The 16,487-nt window shown below is 34.4% G+C and overlaps 1 protein-coding gene across 1 annotated transcript; it reads left to right on the top strand.

Moving 5' to 3' along the window:
• Positions 1–1,304: 1,304 nt before the first annotated feature.
• LOC133306445 (methionine--tRNA ligase, chloroplastic/mitochondrial) lies at positions 1,305–13,456 on the top strand. Its single transcript, XM_061506766.1, has 12 exons — positions 1,305–1,879; positions 2,064–2,207; positions 2,338–2,487; positions 2,743–2,910; positions 4,152–4,276; positions 4,567–4,660; positions 10,410–10,508; positions 11,103–11,283; positions 11,401–11,516; positions 12,223–12,378; positions 12,835–12,963; positions 13,095–13,456. The coding sequence occupies exons 1-12, from the start codon at positions 1,595–1,597 to the stop codon at positions 13,269–13,271; spliced, it is 1,824 nt and encodes a 607-aa protein (XP_061362750.1). The 5' UTR covers positions 1,305–1,594; the 3' UTR covers positions 13,272–13,456.
• Positions 13,457–16,487: the final 3,031 nt, after the last annotated feature.

The following is a 16,487-nucleotide window of genomic DNA, read 5'->3' as shown; positions in this document are numbered from 1 at the left end:
CCCAATCGGTTTCGTATTGATTTTGATCCCACACGATTGTGTTGCTGTCTTCACCAAACTGGTAACTGTTTTTGAAATCAATAGCTCCCTGAAAGTTTGGATCCATCGTCCTCCTCTCTTTGTTCACAAACAATCACCAAAACCCTAACCGCTTCATGAATTATTGCTAGTTATGTCATAGTTTCACAAACAAAATTACATACTTTTAAAGTGAAATTTTACTGGTAAACACAGTGTAGTTTGTAAAAATAAAATAAAAATTAATATAATCCATCTTTATTTTTTATATTTTAGGGTTGTAATTAATAGGGGTGACAAAATGAAACAAAACGTGTTAGTTCGCTTTTAAAAATTGGGTTGAGAATATTAATCTGTCTCGTTTTATGGCGGATTGGAGGATAAACATATTTAAATAACAATAGAAAATAAAAAATGATTCTTATTTTATGATTTTTAAAATGTTATTTTATTCCGTCACACACTCTCATTTATTTATTTTTTCATTTTCAAGCTTAAATATATATTAATATTTATTTAATACTTTCCTTAAACTTTTTTTTATTTCAATACATGGATAACTTTTATCATAAACAAGTTATTTTTTATCCGAAGCTCGAGATAAATTTTTTTGATATAACAAAATTTAGGCATGACAAATGAAATACTATTTTGCCCTAAATAAATCCATGGAATAATCCACTTTAATTCACCTTAATATAGTTGATTTGAGTTGGGTTGGCCAGTTGATATTCAACTCAACCCGTTAAAATAAGTGAGTGAAACGATTTGAAGGGTTAAATTCATTTTGTCACCCCTAACTAATAAGGACAATATGTCTAAATACAAAAGTTTAAATGATAAGATCACATGGAATCAAAATTTAAAATGATATAACCTATAATTACAATGAATATATATAAGTGAAGGTTTTCCTTTAATTAATTACTAACTTAAACTCTTTTAAATTAAATTATAATTAAAAACATAAAATAATAAAATTATGCAATAAAATAACAAATGTTGGAACTACAGGTATAGAATGACTGTAATATTTGTTTTCACCATTTAACTGTAATAAATTATCACTTTTGATGAATTGATCGTTTGGTTAATAGTTAAAATGTTAAAAATTATAACATAATTTATCTCACTCCAAAATAATTTTTATTTTATTTAAGATTAAAAATGTTTAAAGAAATATAATTATAAATGTAATTGTAAAAAAATTATAAAGAAATAGTTTTTTAAGCCACCAAATACTTTGAAATGTACTCTTTGCATTTTAAATTATTTAAAATGTTAAAACGTCTCATCCAAATTCCAAACATTGTCTCATCATTTTCTCTTTATATTTAAAAAATTATTATTTTGTTTACCTTAAAAAAAAATTATTATTTTTATAACCAAAATGGAATCTTTTTTTTTTTTTGGGTGGAAAAAAAAGGAAATTATGCTTAAATGGGAAAATTCAAAATTGAGGGATCGTATATATTTCTGGGATTTAATATCTGTTGGAAATGATGGCATCGTCATCTTCCACAGCAAAAAAAGGCCACTTCTGAAACCTGAGACTCAGAATCAAAAGTGAGAAGCCATGGCAGTGAGAATAAACTGCTCCATACAGAACACACTCTGCCTCCTTAACCCTTCTCGGCTTTCCCTCCATTCCAGAGCTTCTCGCCTCCAGCTGAAGCCCCAATTGCATTTCTCTCTAAACCCATCTCGAAGAGCTTCGTTCTGCACCTGTGCCAGCACCAATATCACACCCTCAAATGATGAACCCTTTGTCCTCACGACCCCTCTCTACTACGTCAATGCCCCTCCCCATATGGGTAGCGCTTACACTACCATCGCCGCCGATGCCATTGCACGGTTCCAGGTGAAGTTCTCTACCCTCTTCGATTTTAGTGTAAATTATGTAACTTTGGCGCAATTCGAGAAATGGGTCGAGTTTGGAAATTGGAATTAACTGGTATAAATGATTAAGGATATCTGCATAACTGTTTCTCTTAAGCAAGTGTTTTTTTCTCTCCCTATTACATGAGGTTTATATCATTTGACAGCGGCTATTGGGAAAGAAAGTTATATTTATTACTGGCACGGATGAGCATGGGGAGAAAATTGCAACTGCAGCCATGGCCCAGGGTTCCACCCCTTATGATCATTGCAATCTCATATCACAAGCTTACAAGACGCTTTGGAAAGATGTAATTTAATCCTTAGTTTTTACTGGAATATAGTCCGGCTTTATTTAGTCTAATTCGTTGAACATTTCATATTGATGTATTTTATTTTACGTTTTTTGTGACATTCTTTTATTATTGCTTCTGATTGCAGTTAGATATTTCTTATGACAAGTTCATTAGAACAACTGATAGCAAGCATGAATCAATTGTGAAGGAATTTTATTCCAGAGTGCTTGCCAATGGTGACATTTACCGAGCTGATTATGAGGGACTTTATTGTGTAAACTGTGAGGAATATAAGGTGATAGTTTGAACTTGAAGTTATAGCTCTGGGACTAGCAATATTTTCTGTTTAATTTGTACAAGCTCTTTATTTTGAAGGGTCTGATTACATTCTCTGGAACTGCAAGCAATATTTCTGTTTGCAACCCTCTAATATGAAAATAGATAACTTTCTCTAATGATGGAAAATCTTGATTGAGATTGTTGCTTTGCTTTAGGTTTACCATCTTAGTTTCACAGTTTTACCTTAAGAATGTATTACTATTTGATGCAGGATGAGAAGGAGCTACTTGATAATAATTGTTGTCCAATGCACCTAAAGCCTTGTGTTTCAAGGAAAGAGGACAATTACTTTTTTGCACTGTCAAAATATCAAAAGTCCTTGGAGGAAACTTTGACTAAAAATCCAAATTTTGTGCAGCCATCTTTCCGTTTAAATGAGGTAAGGCAATGAGGGGTTCCTTTTTCTTTTTGTCAGTATTATTATTATTATATATGAGCTCCCTCTATCTGTCGCATTTTAAGTGTACTGCAGCTTAAAATTTTATTTTTAGAATTTAATTGACTGCATTCACTAGAGAAGATTCAGAATGGAAACTTATATGATTCTACGTTTGACATAGATCGAGTAAACCACTCGTGATGTACATAAACTATTTTTACTCTTTTCAAGTCTTGGAGCTTGAGTTCATGACAAGCACAGCCCAATAACACTCCTAACATAACAAGACTCCTAAAACATTAAGAATCTTAAAATTGAAAAACATTCAATAATTTTAGTATTATAATCATCTACATGACTTTATGTCTTATATGTTTATAAGGTCATGTAACTGTACAGTTTTTAATGAAGTGATTTTATGGTCATGAATGCTATTAGATGTAGAAGATTATAACAACTAATAGTATCACATTCTTGCAGAGTTGGTTGAAGTACTGTTTTTTTTGTTCCCAAATTGATTTAACACTCTCTTTCTCCCTGTGTCTTCGTGTGTGCATGTTTTATACCTTATTGAACCTGAACTCTAACTCAAATTTTTGATATGTTCATCAGATCTGAATTTGATGTCATATTGTAAGAAAGTCAAGTTCAAGCTTGAATTTGAGTTTCAAATTAAAAAAAAAAAATACAAATACCAAGAAAAGAGAAGATCTGAATGCCAAAACAATCAAATAGAAAAGATAACAAAAGAAAAAAAAGGAGAGGAGGGGGGGGGGGTTATAACTTCAGAGATAAATATTAATTTGTACAAACAATTTATGATGCTGAAGGATTAGAATTGCAAAAAAATATTTTACAGATATTAAAAAGAAGAAATGTCCCAGGATTAACCAGTAAATTGCATTCTTTTTTAAATTTTTCATGGAAGGGGTATATATAGATATCTTTATATGTATCTTCAGTATTCCTAGGATCAATTTACAACTTTTTCTTAAATCAACAAAAATAGTTATAAATATATCCATTTAGAATTGATTTGGCTTGGTTTAAATACAACCCTACCCCATCACACTGTCCTTGATGTTGCCCCAAAAATAATGGAATAATGCTTTATAGCAGTTTCAGCTGGGAGATATTGGCATCTAATGAACTGCGTAGTATCTCTTTTGGGAGAACTGAAAATGGATTTTTTTTAATAATGGATTCTGCTTTTAAAATTAGTTTCTTATTTAAACTTAAAGGTTCAAAGCTGGATCAAAAGTGGCCTGAGGGACTTTTCCATTTCCCGAGCATCAGTTGATTGGGGCATCCCTCTTCCTAATGACAAGACTCAAACTATATATGTATGGTTTGATGCTTTACTAGGGTAAGAATTTTTATTTTATAGATTTTGCTTCTCGAACTTCACTTGGATCTATTCTATAAACTCTCAGTTCCGGACTATCATTATCAATGATTGACAGTTTCTTTATCGTTGCAAATTTGTTGCTGAAATGCATAAAAGTTCAAATTACGCACAACTATATGTATGGAAAAAGTGATACAGAAAAATTCAGACTTATGCTATATTGTGTAATATCTTTCATTTATTGAATTGCAAATTACCTTACTAAACTTCTATTGAATTCTATTTCTTTAACTTTACCATCTGTGCAGCTATATATCAGCACTATCTGATGACCGGGAGCAGCCTGATTTATTAAATGCGGTTTCTTCAGGTTGGCCACCTTCATTGCACTTGATTGGTAAGGTATGTCACCTCTTTTGATTCCTACTTTTGTAAATCTTTTTCTTAACACATTTTCCCTTTAAGTGAGAAATTTGCAGTTGCTTTCAGTTCTGTGGACTTGTAAAGTTAGAAGGATGTCATAATTCGTTTTTTGTTTTCGTTTGGTTGGTGATCTGCCATTTTTTCTACTTGTAATGAGTTCATTATATTACAATATGTGAGGATCCTTTTCAGAAGTCCCTGTGTTTCATTTTTCGCCCTAGGCTTTCCTTCTTTGCATCCTTCCCCGTGTGTTTGTGTGTACGTGAGAGGTTGCACATTTCTTTCCAACTTACATCAAATTGTTTTACAATGAGATGCTACTTTGTTGCATGGTATATCTTTTTTAGAATCAAACAACATCATAAAATATGGATGCTTTTGATTCAAGTATTTGTTCTCTTTATGTGTGTGTGTGTATATGATGAAAAAGAGAGAGTGTTTTTCTGTATAACACTATTGATTGATTACATTGAGAGACCCAATAGGTCCTATTTATATTGAGTACAAAGAACAATGCTAATAAATAGCAACAGTAAACTAAGAGGCTTATTTACAATAACAAGAGACATTAATAAATAAGGGAACAAATAGCAAGGAAGTAATAAATGATAATCTAGAATATTCTACACTCCCCCTCAAGTTGGGAGATATATATTGATCATTCCCAACTTGCTGATCAAATCCTCAAAGGTCGGCTTAAGTAAACCTTTGGTTAGAATATCTGCCGTTTGTTCCTTGGTAGGTATATATGACAAGCATACACTACTGTCTTCTAATTTTTCTTTGATAAAGTGACGATCGACTTCCACATGTTTTGTTCTGTCATGATGGACAAGATTTTGAGCAATGCTGATAGCAGCTTTATTATCACAATATAATCTGATAGGTAGGGAATAAGAGATCTTCAACTCTTCCAGAAGCCTTCTTAACCAAATTCCTTCACAAATACCATGGGTTAAAGCCCGAAATTCCGCTTCTGCACTGCTTCTTGCAACAACAGTTTGTTTCTTACTTCTCCAGGTCACAAGGTTTCCCCAGACATAAGTACAATATCCTGAAGTAGATCTTCGGTCCATTGCAGAGCCAGCCCAGTCTGCATCTGTATAAACTTCAATCATCCTTTTGTTCCCCTTTTTAAAGAGAATTCCTCGACCAGGGGTGTTTTTGAGGTACTTGAGAATTCTATAAACAGCACTAAGGTGTTTTTCCTTAGGAGAATGCATGAATTGGCTAACCATGCACACAGCAAAAGCAATATCAGGACGAGTGTGAGACAAATAGATTAATTTCCCCACTAGTCTCTGGTACTGCTCCTTATCAACATCTTCCCCGTCCTCAACTCCCATCTTGATATTAGCTTCAATTGGAGTCTCTGCTGGCTTGCACCCAAGCATACCTGTTTCTTGCAACAGGTCTAGAATGTATTTTTTCTGAGTTAAGGAAATTCCTTCCTTACTTCGAGCAACTTCCATGCCAAGGAAGTATTTGAGAGATCCAAGATCTTTTAGTTCAAACTGATCAGCTAAACATTTTTTTAAAGAGGCTATCTCCTCGGTATCATTACCAGTGACAATTATGTCATCAACATAAACAATGAGGATAGCAATTCTACCTTTGTCAAAGTGTTTAAAGAATAAAGTGTGATCAGTCTGAGCTTGGGTGAACCCTCTTCCCTTAACAGCTTGAGTAAATTTCCCAAACCATTCTCTGGGAGATTGTTTAAGTCCATAGAGAGACTTCTGCAACTTGCACACAGAACCATCCCCTTTTTCAAAACCAGGAGGTGGATCCATGTAAACTTCCTCATGTAGATCACCATTCAAGAAGGCATTCTTGACATCTAACTGTTGCAATGGCCAATCAAGGTTGGCGGCAAGAGATAGCAGAACGCGGATAGTGTTAAGCTTGGCAACAGGAGCAAATGTCTCCTGATAATCAATCCCACGAGTCTGAGTAAATCCCTTAGCAACTAATCTGGCTTTATACCTGTTGATGCTGTTATCTGCATTAAATTTTATTGTGAACACCCACTTGCAACCAACAGTTTTCTTTCCTTTAGGTAATGTCACAAACTCCCATGTTCCATTTTTTATAAGTGCATCCATTTCTTCTAATACGGCGTTCCTCCATTTTGGGTCATCAAGTGCTTCTTGGATATTTTTGGGTATCCTGGTACTATCTAACATAGTGTTGAAAGCACGAAAACCTGGAGATAACTTCTCATATGAGATATAATGGAAAATAGGATGTGCAGTGCAAGATCTAGTACCTTTCCGAAGGGCGATGGGCATATCAATGTTGGCTGTGCTAGTGCATTCAAGTGGGTTGCTAGAGCAAGGACTCGAGTCAGGATCCTGACAGTCTAGAGTCTCTTGATGTGTTTTGCGCCTGCTGTAGAATTTTCCCCATTTACCAGGAGGATCACAAGGACTGGGAGGATCATTAGACTCAGGTACAGTTGCTCCCCCTGTTTCCTTCCCAATAACTCCCCCTGTTTCCAAAGGCCAAGGTAAGACAGCAGCTTCATTTGGTTTCCCAGGCTTATCTTCATCCATACCAGTAGACTCCCCCTGAAGAGAAGTCGGGGAAAAAAAGGATTGTGTCTCATAAAAGGTAACATCCATGGAAATAAAGACCTTACGGAGAGAAGGTGAGTAACACTTATAGCCTTTTTGATTAGGGGAATATCCTATGAAGACACATCTAATAGATTTAGGGTCAAGTTTGGACCTTTGATGTGGAGGAATATGTACAAAGACCACACAGCCAAATATTTTTGGAGGAAGAGAAAGAGCACAGAAAGAAGAAAAAGATTTTGTAAGACAAGATAAAGGAGAATGAAAATTTAGTACCCGAGAAGGCATTCGATTAATGAGATAAGAAGCTGTCAAGATGGCTTCCCCCCACAGATATTTAGGGACATGCATCGTGAATAAGAGAGCTCGAGCAACTTCAATTAGATGTCTATTTTTCCTTTCAGCCACCCCATTTTGTTGAGGGGTGTTAGGACAAGAACTTTGATGAATAATTCCATGCTGGTTTAGGTAATCTCCAAGAACAGAATTAAAATATTCAGTGCCATTGTCTGTTCGCAGAATTTTGATAGGAGTCTGGAATTGAGTTTGAATCATAGCATGAAAATTTTTAAAAGTGGATGCCGCATCAGACTTGTCTTTTAAGAGATATACCCAACATACCCTAGAATGATCATCAATGAAAGTAATAAACCAACGAGCACCCGAGACATTTTTTTTACGAGCAGGTCCCCAAATATCACTATGAATCAATGTAAAGGGAGAAGATTCATGATATTTCTTAGGAGAATAAGTGACACGAGAATGTTTTGCAAGCTGACAAATATCACAAAGAAAGGAACTTGGCTTTTTATTGATAAATAAGTTAGGGAATAACTTCTGAAGATAAACAAAATTTGGGTGCCCTAACCTACGATGCCATAACAAAACATCATTACAATCATCTGATAAACATAGAGAGTGGTTTGAAAAAATCATCCTTTCACAAAGATCCTCCTCCAAATAGTATAGCCCTTCTTCCTCTCTAGCACTGCCAATCATCATCCCCGAGTCCTGCTCCTGAAAGATACAAGCATTTGCAGAAAACTTAGCAACACAATGCAACTCAGCAGTAAATTTGCTAATAGAGATGAGGTTACAAGTAAGGGAGGGAACATGAAGGACTGAGTTCAAAATAATATGTTCAGAAAGTTTAATGGATCCCTTGCCCGCAATAGTGGAGAAATTTCCATCAGCTGTTCTTATTCGTGACGGGTGATAGTAAGGGGTATAGGAGGAAAATAAGGTTGCATTACCTGTCATGTGATCAGAGGCTCCTGAATCAAGGATCCAACGATTACTACGTTCAACATGGAATGCCATACCTTTTTGAGCAACATGACTAGTTGCCTCAGCAGGTTGAGACATCAATTTCTGAAATTGCTCATACTGGGCCTTAGAGAGGAGAACACCATCGGGGTTTGAAGGGACATGAGACCCCTCCTCCTCATCTTCAGAAGATACTTGATTAACACGATTCTTGTTCTGTCCTTTTGGTTTCCAGTTTGGTGGTTTGCCATGAATTTCCCAACATTTTTCACGGGTGTGACCACCCTTATTGCAATGAGAACACCAACGGTCAGAACGTTTTGAGTCCCCAAAAGGACGAGCAGTATTCTTTGTTATAAGGGCTGACCCATCAGAGGACTTAGAGTCCTTATCACCCAACATTACCTTTCGGCGAAGCTCCTCCCTTCGTACCTCAGAAAAGGCAGTGGCAATGGAAGGTAATGGGTTTTGCCCCAAAATTCTTCCACGAACATCATCCAGATCAGAATTAAGGCCAGCAAGAAAATCATAGAGACGCCTTTTCTCTATATAATTTTTGAATATTGCATTAGCGTCTAAACCTTGAAGGTCTGCTTTATCATAAAGATCCAACTCTTGCCACAATGTTTTTAGAGCAAGGAAGTATTCAGTAACAATCATCCCTCCTTGGCGTAAATCTTTCACCTTGGTGTTGAGTTCAAAAGCCTGAGAGGCATTGCCCAGGTCAGAGTAGTATTCTTTAACAGCTTCCCAAATTTCTTGAGCCGTATCAAGGAATAAATAAGTTTGACTGATATCCGGTTCCATAGAATTAGTCAGCCATGTCATGACCAAAGCATTTTCAGTCACCCAAGCATCATAGCCAGGTTCATGTTCTGCTGGTGAACCTTTTTTCCATCCAGATACCCCATCTTCCCTTTGGCCTGGATAAACAACTTAACAGATTGACACCATTGCACATAGTTTCTACCATTTAAACGGTGATTGGTGATCTGCATTGCTGGGTTGTCTCCAGAAGACGAAGAAATGGGAAGGGGTGAGGTTCCGGTCGAAACTCCAGATGAATTTTCAACATTTTCAGTGTCCATGGCTTCCTAACAACAATACCCAGAAAACAAAATTCCTCCAAATATGATTTTGACCCTCAAAACAGGAAGAGGGAAGGCAGACGATCAGAACGGGGTATGACCCGCCGGAAAAAAATGATGGGAGGGCGGCGCGTGGACCACACGCGCCGGCGAAGCTGAAGGATGTTGGTGGCGCGTGGCTGGGTTTCCGGCGACGGGTCTTGTGTTGGCTGGCTCGGAATTTTGTTCTGGACCTAATGGTGGCCTTGGTTTTGTGGTTGGAGGTGTCTAGGTGAGGGTTCTGGCCTTGACAGAGGCAAAAAACGAAAAAAAAGAATGGAAGAGAAGTTAGAACAGGGAAGAGACTGGATTTTAACCAGCTCTGATACCATGATGAAAAAGAGAGAGTGTTTTTCTATATAACACTATTGATTGATTACATTGAGAGACCCAATAGGTCCTATTTATATTGAGTACAAAGAACAATGCTAATAAATAGCAACAGTAAACTAAGAGGCTTATTTACAATAACAAGAGACATTAATAAATAAGGGAACAAATAGCAAGGAAGTAATAAATGATAATCTAGAATATTCTACAGTATATGTATATATCTGTTTCATATTTTTTTGCAAAATGCTTCCTTGGACTTTTTACTTGCAATTCTGTTTCTTGGGTACTTACACACTGAAGCCATCTGTAATTTTGTGATGATTTTGCAGCCCTTGATATATGTTAGTTAATCATTGATTTTTCTCTTATGATTATTAAGAGAAAGGAAGTTTCTATACTTCTTTAATCATTTTGTTACTTTTGTAGGATATTCTTCGCTTCCATGCTGTTTATTGGCCAGCTATGCTAATGTCTGCTGGACTAAGCCTTCCTAAAATGGTATTTGGCCATGGATTCTTGACAAAGGTATCTGTAGTTGAACCTGTTTACTATCTCATATTTCTTCTTGAGGAAACTCTAGAAGTAACTACGTTCTATTGTTTACCTTCTTTAGAAGAGGTGCTAAGTGTAAAAGCTGAGCAAAATCAAGGCCAGAAATTATGTGTTTATCCTTTTTTTCTCTTATAATAGCTACTCCATTTTTATCATTATTATTGTTGATAATGATAGTAATAACAATATTGTTATTATTTTTGTTGTTGTATTAATAATTATTATAATATTATTGTTGTTATTGGTGGTGCTGGACGACAAAACTCAACATTAACAATAATCATAGGAATTATTATTATTTTGTTGAAGTTTCTTAATGCTTCAAATGAATTTCCTGGAAAAGAATTACACGGATACAAAGGAGAGTATATAAGTAAAGACTTTAAAATGGATAATTCATTTGAATTTACATTTGAATCTAAATGAATCATTCAATTCAAATGTAAGTTGAATATACAATCAATTGTTTAATAAAATATGGGTCTCAGCGAAAGGTTGGAATATGAATCTATTTCTTATATATAATTTTATTTCATGCAGCAATGCTTTTTGTTTTGAAAATGTTAGGATGGCATGAAGATGGGCAAGTCACTAGGGAATACGCTTGAACCAAATGATTTGGTTAATAAATTTGGGACAGATGCAGTTAGATACTTCTTCCTCAGAGAGGTGGAATTTGGCAATGATGGGGACTATTCAGAGGAACGCTTCATAAATATTGTTAATGCACATCTTGCCAATACAATTGGTACTTTGCTTTCGTTACTTGAAACATTTGGTAACAACATATTTGCTTTTATTTTTTTCAATTTTATCATGACCTTAATGTTAACTGTGATATGTGTTTCCTTCACTATTTTAACAGGAAATCTTCTGAATCGTACACTAGGACTTCTAAAAAAGAACTGCCAATCAACTCTGGTGGAGGATTCCAGTACAGCTGCAGAAGGAAATACATTCAAGGACAATGTCGACAGGCTGGTAAAATCTCGAGGAAACTCTAGCATTTCTATAATCTCTACATTAAGTTTAAAGTATGTCATTTTGCTGCTGTTTGACATAATGCGACCCGTTGATTCAATAATTATAGAAACCATTTCTGGCACATTTGTTTGCCCCGGTGATTTTACCTGGTGCTGAAGGCTGCTTGGTTGCCGGACAGCTTTTATTGTAATTGTAACCTCTAATCATTGTTCTGAATGCTGGGAATTTCAAATTGAAATATATTGTTTTTACATCTCAGGAGAGGACCTCTTTGGCAGAACTGATATGAGGGTGGATGCTAACTGTTACTTCTATTTTATGCTGTGTTCTTGGTATTTGGACATAATAAAATAATTCACCAGCAACCGAGTTAAATAATCTTGATAGATGAAAAGGAGGAAAAATATGGTATTCAACTTTGATGGATTGTTACAGACTAGATACAACTCTATATATCTGAGGCCTGAGGGCCCTGCGCGGAAAATTGTATTTATATACCAAACAAATATGAAATAATTATTTGTTTAGTGGCTATAACTTCAGAAATTGTTTTATATTCTATTTCGAAATAGAAACAGACTATCCCTTAGTTTATGTTCTGAATTGTGATTCTATAATTGCTTACTTGACATATTTTAAAGCCATTCAGTAAGTTGTCGTAGTTGCCTGTGACCCAAAGATTGACCAATATTTACATTTGTAGGTTGAAAAAGCTCGTATTCACTATGAAAATCTCTCCCTCTCATCGGCTTGTGAGGCTGTTCTGGAGATTGGTAATGTTGGCAATTCCTATATGGATGAGCATGCCCCATGGTCTCTTTTCAAGCAAGGGGGTACTGCTTCTGAAACAGCTGCTAAGGTTAATTGCTCGAACCTATTATTGTAGGAATTCATTCATCTTGAATAACATATGGTTGTAGTAAAAGTTTAAACTTGATATACTGTTAGGATAAAACTTAATATGCTATTGGTAAAAAAAAAAAAAAGTTACGTCTTTAGATTAATTAAGGTATTTCAGTTGCAATAATTATTTTTAGAATTATTTAAAATATTAACGTCATATGGTTCACTGACATTCTAAAACTCTTTACCTGATATTCGATCAAATTAAATCTAAATAGTAAATACTAAACAACTGATTCTTTTCTTACATCGAGTGAAAATAATCTATTTGCTTTTCATTAACTGTCATCTGCAATTATTTTTCCTTCTTAACCAAATATAATAAGCTTAACCAACATGACAGTTTGTTTTGTTACTAATGAAAATAAGCAAAAGCCTAAGCAAGTTTTTTTTACTTATGATGTTGGAGCAGGACCTTGTAATTATATTAGAGACAGTGAGAATTATTGCAATTGCTTTATGTCCTGTTACTCCGAGCTTGAGTTGGAGAATATATGCACAACTTGGCTATTCCAGGGACCAATTTGAGGCAGCAACCTGGGTCTCTCTCTTCTCTCTCTCTCAAACACACGCACACACAAACACAGAAACTTGTACATATCCATGACCGGTTCATGGGTTTGAACTATTCTGTTCTGCTGTCTGATTTAAGTTGTTTGTTTTGCACTGTAGAGAGACACAAAGTGGGGTGGGCTTAAGGGTGGCCAGGTCATGGCTCAACCTAAACCAGTGTTTGCTAGGATTGAAAACCTAACTGAAGTGGAAGACAAGGGAGTTGCAGTGGGAAATGGAAAGACTGTGAAAAGTAAAGGGAAGTTGAAACAAGCTCAAGAAGTCGCTGGTGCTTAGATGCTTTTCCCTTTTCGGAATTCTTTTTGTTTTCACCAACATAGCCTCCTCTAAAACTAATTATTTTGCTAATATATACACATAAATATTTAGATACATACATGTGCACGATGCATCTGTATGTGTATAAATTTTGAATGGAGATTTCTATTTCTGATTTTGGAAATGAAGTTAGTGGTTTGTTTCATCAACTCTCCGCCAAGTTTACCTCTAATACGAATAAATGTTATGTTACAGGGATTAATTGATACAGGGGAGCCTTTAATATACCTAAACTTATATTAAACTCGACAATTTTTTATTTTTTTTGGAGGTTAAGATGTAAAATAAAAATGTCACTTACATCTTGTTGTTGGAGGCAATTCCCAGTATCAAAGAAATCATGATATTGGCTTATGTCCAATTTTATTTTTTTTATGAAATTTTTTTAGTCACATATTTTTTTAGTTTGTTATATCAATGCTAAATTAAAAACAACAATATCTTGTTATCAAAAAAAAAAAACAACAACAATATCTTGTTACCAAAAAAAATAAAAATAAAAATATTATTTTTCCATCAGCATTTATTAGAGATGAATAAGGGCCTATTTGGTGTGATGTATAAGGCCTCATAGCATAAGCTTATATTAAACGTTACGGCATTTTTAGTTGTTTGGTGTGACCATCGTACAGTATAAGCTTATACATCAAAATAATGTATAACCTAATCAGGTCTAGGAGGGTAGTATTAGGCCCGATAAGGGGTTGATGTATTAACTAATGCAATTCTCAAGAATTAATATATTATTTTAATATTAGTATATTAAAATAAAAAATAATTTTTCAATATATAATTTTTCAAAATATTGGAGATTTTTATTTTTTAAAAAATTAATATATTTTTTGCACACACTGATCAATAAATTTTTATAAAAAATAATATCATCTGATATATTTGAAAGAATTATGTAAATTCATTATTAAAAGGTATTTTTGACAAAAATATTTTTTTTAACCTATCTAGTATTATACAGTGTATTACCAAACATTGAATGATATCTTATACAATATATTATCTTATATAATATCATGTCAAATCCTGAATAGTATTAAAATTTAATCAGGTCTTATACAATCATACCTTATACTATTAGACTTTATCTTATACTATGTACCAAACCGTGTGTACAAGTAATATTTTTAGATTGACCAATATGCATTATATTATATACAAGTGGGATTTGGCTCTTTCAAGTCTTATGGATTTTATCTTAGATTGACCAATATGCATTATTACAAGTGGGATTTGGCTCTTTCAAGTCTTATGGATTTTATCTGGTCCTTTGCACTAATATTTAAGTAATATATCTATACATATTAATTATTAAATAAAGGATTTAATGTTTTTATTTTTGTTGTAAGAAAAAAAAATCTCTGCTATACTAACATAAAAACATAAAAGTGAAAGAGTTTTACTAATCTTTTATCTCTCTTCTCTTTATAATGGAATCTACTCATTTTTGTGTTAGTGTGGCAAATAAATTTTTCCTGCGGTGAAAGCAAAAATAATTTTCCCTTAAAATAAAAGAAAAAATATATATCATTTTAAATGATGTAAAGTTGTGTCATTTTAAGTGAGAGAAAGAGATAGATAAAAGAGGAGAGAGTGGACAAAAAAACATAAAGTTGTGGATCCCACCTCTTTATGAGAGTGAAATGACACCAGTTATGTTTTTTTTTTAAAATAAAATGTTCAAGAAATGACGTAAAATGCAATTCATAATTTTAGAAAGGATATACAGTAATTTTTCTTTTGAGCTTACCAAAATGGAGCATGTAACGTTACTCTGATCTGATGAATGACTCGTGTGTGGGCCCATGAAGCATGGTTTATTACTAGTTCGGTTCTAGTAACGTTGCAATTGGCCCACCCACAATCACGAAGTTACAAGGCGACAGAGAAAGCCCCCCGATACCAGAACCAGGACAAGCCGTTCAGTTCAGTTCATCCATCAGAGAAAACTGATAATACAAACGAGGTAAGATAATCTCTCTCGCCGATAGTGGCAACGGTAGATCACATGTAACTGAAAACGATTACATCAATTTACATCCACAGGGTATCTGTTCCTATCCATTTTCTTTGATCTTCTTTGAGTGTAGGCTTCAAATTTCAGCGAGTAATTATTTTTCGAGTAAATATTCCGCAATATCTACGAAATCCTTTTTAGTTCCTGTCAATAAAAAACGATCAAATTGTTCCCTAAAAGTATGTAAAAAGTGCCACGTTAGTGTTAGTGACGGAGAAGTTGACATAACGTGGCCTTTTTTTCATAACTTTTTGTGTTTTGAAGGTACCGGCTTTCCCTATGTGAGATGATTTATCATATTTGGAATTGCATGGTTATGAGTTATGACATACAAATTTTTAATCATAATTAATGTATTTGGCTTCTGTCAAATTGAAGCAAAGTCCATTGATCAATAATCTGATTGGAGCCAATGAAACTTGATGAAATTGAGCAATGATTTGTTTGTGTTAACCCTTTTATGGGCTAATTACTTAGCTGGGTTAGGAATCTTCAATATATGCCTCTGTGCAGAGTTGTAAAATGATTCAACCGGGAACAATTAACTCTTGAAGACTATAAAAGGAGGACCAAGACTTGCGCTTTTACTAATGCGTAAGGAAAATTGTGGTTGCCAAAAGTAGTTGATGTTGCTCTAAATACTTCAGCATGGTGTAACAGAAGAGTATCTGTTTTTCTGCTTCACTTAGCTGATGTGGCCCATAAATTTATAGTTAACTTAGTGTTATTATTTGAGGTTGGGAATTAAAAGATCTGCCGAAGAAGCAGCCCACCTTAAATTTTTAGTTCATAATTTACAGCCAATGTCAGCATAAGTTAAGAACCTGATAAGTGATTCTTCATATTGTGAATGTGTGACCTCGTTAAATCAATTACAGCTGCTGCTTTTTCTCCATAAGAAATAACTTTCACAGTTTTAATCCTACAACGGGGTGGAGAATCATAGAAATTACATTTAGAAAAATATAATAGGTAGAATTTACAGCTATTTGATGTCTTGAATGATGATGTATGTCCTCGTAGGCATATTGTAAAAAATTTAGATTATGAAGTTCGGCAAATAATTAGCCAAAGGCATACAGATATGATGATCCATTTTGTCCAATCTCTGCCTATCTTCTGGAGCCTGCTTCTGCTTTTGTAAA

Source organism: Gastrolobium bilobum, unplaced genomic scaffold (genome assembly GCF_033153095.1).
Source record: "Gastrolobium bilobum isolate Gb01-03AN ecotype WA unplaced genomic scaffold, APGP_CSIRO_Gbil_v1 utg7194, whole genome shotgun sequence".
In the NCBI taxonomy this organism is placed as follows: domain Eukaryota; kingdom Viridiplantae; phylum Streptophyta; class Magnoliopsida; order Fabales; family Fabaceae; genus Gastrolobium; species Gastrolobium bilobum.
Note: the sequence above shows the minus strand (reverse complement) of the source record. Positions and strands in the feature narration are given on the sequence as shown.

What these genes read in the sequence shown, in the direction of transcription:
- LOC133306445 (XM_061506766.1), top strand. Translation starts at nt 1,595, where the DNA reads ATGGCAGTGAGAATAAACTGCTCCATACAGAACACACTCTGCCTCCTT. An exon ending in CATCTTTCCGTTTAAATGAG is followed by an intron (nt 2,911 to 4,151) that starts GTAAGGCAATGA and finishes TTAAACTTAAAG; the next exon opens with GTTCAAAGCTGGATCAAAAG. An exon ending in AATTTGAGGCAGCAACCTGG is followed by an intron (nt 12,964 to 13,094) that starts GTCTCTCTCTTC and finishes TTTGCACTGTAG; the next exon opens with AGAGACACAAAGTGGGGTGG.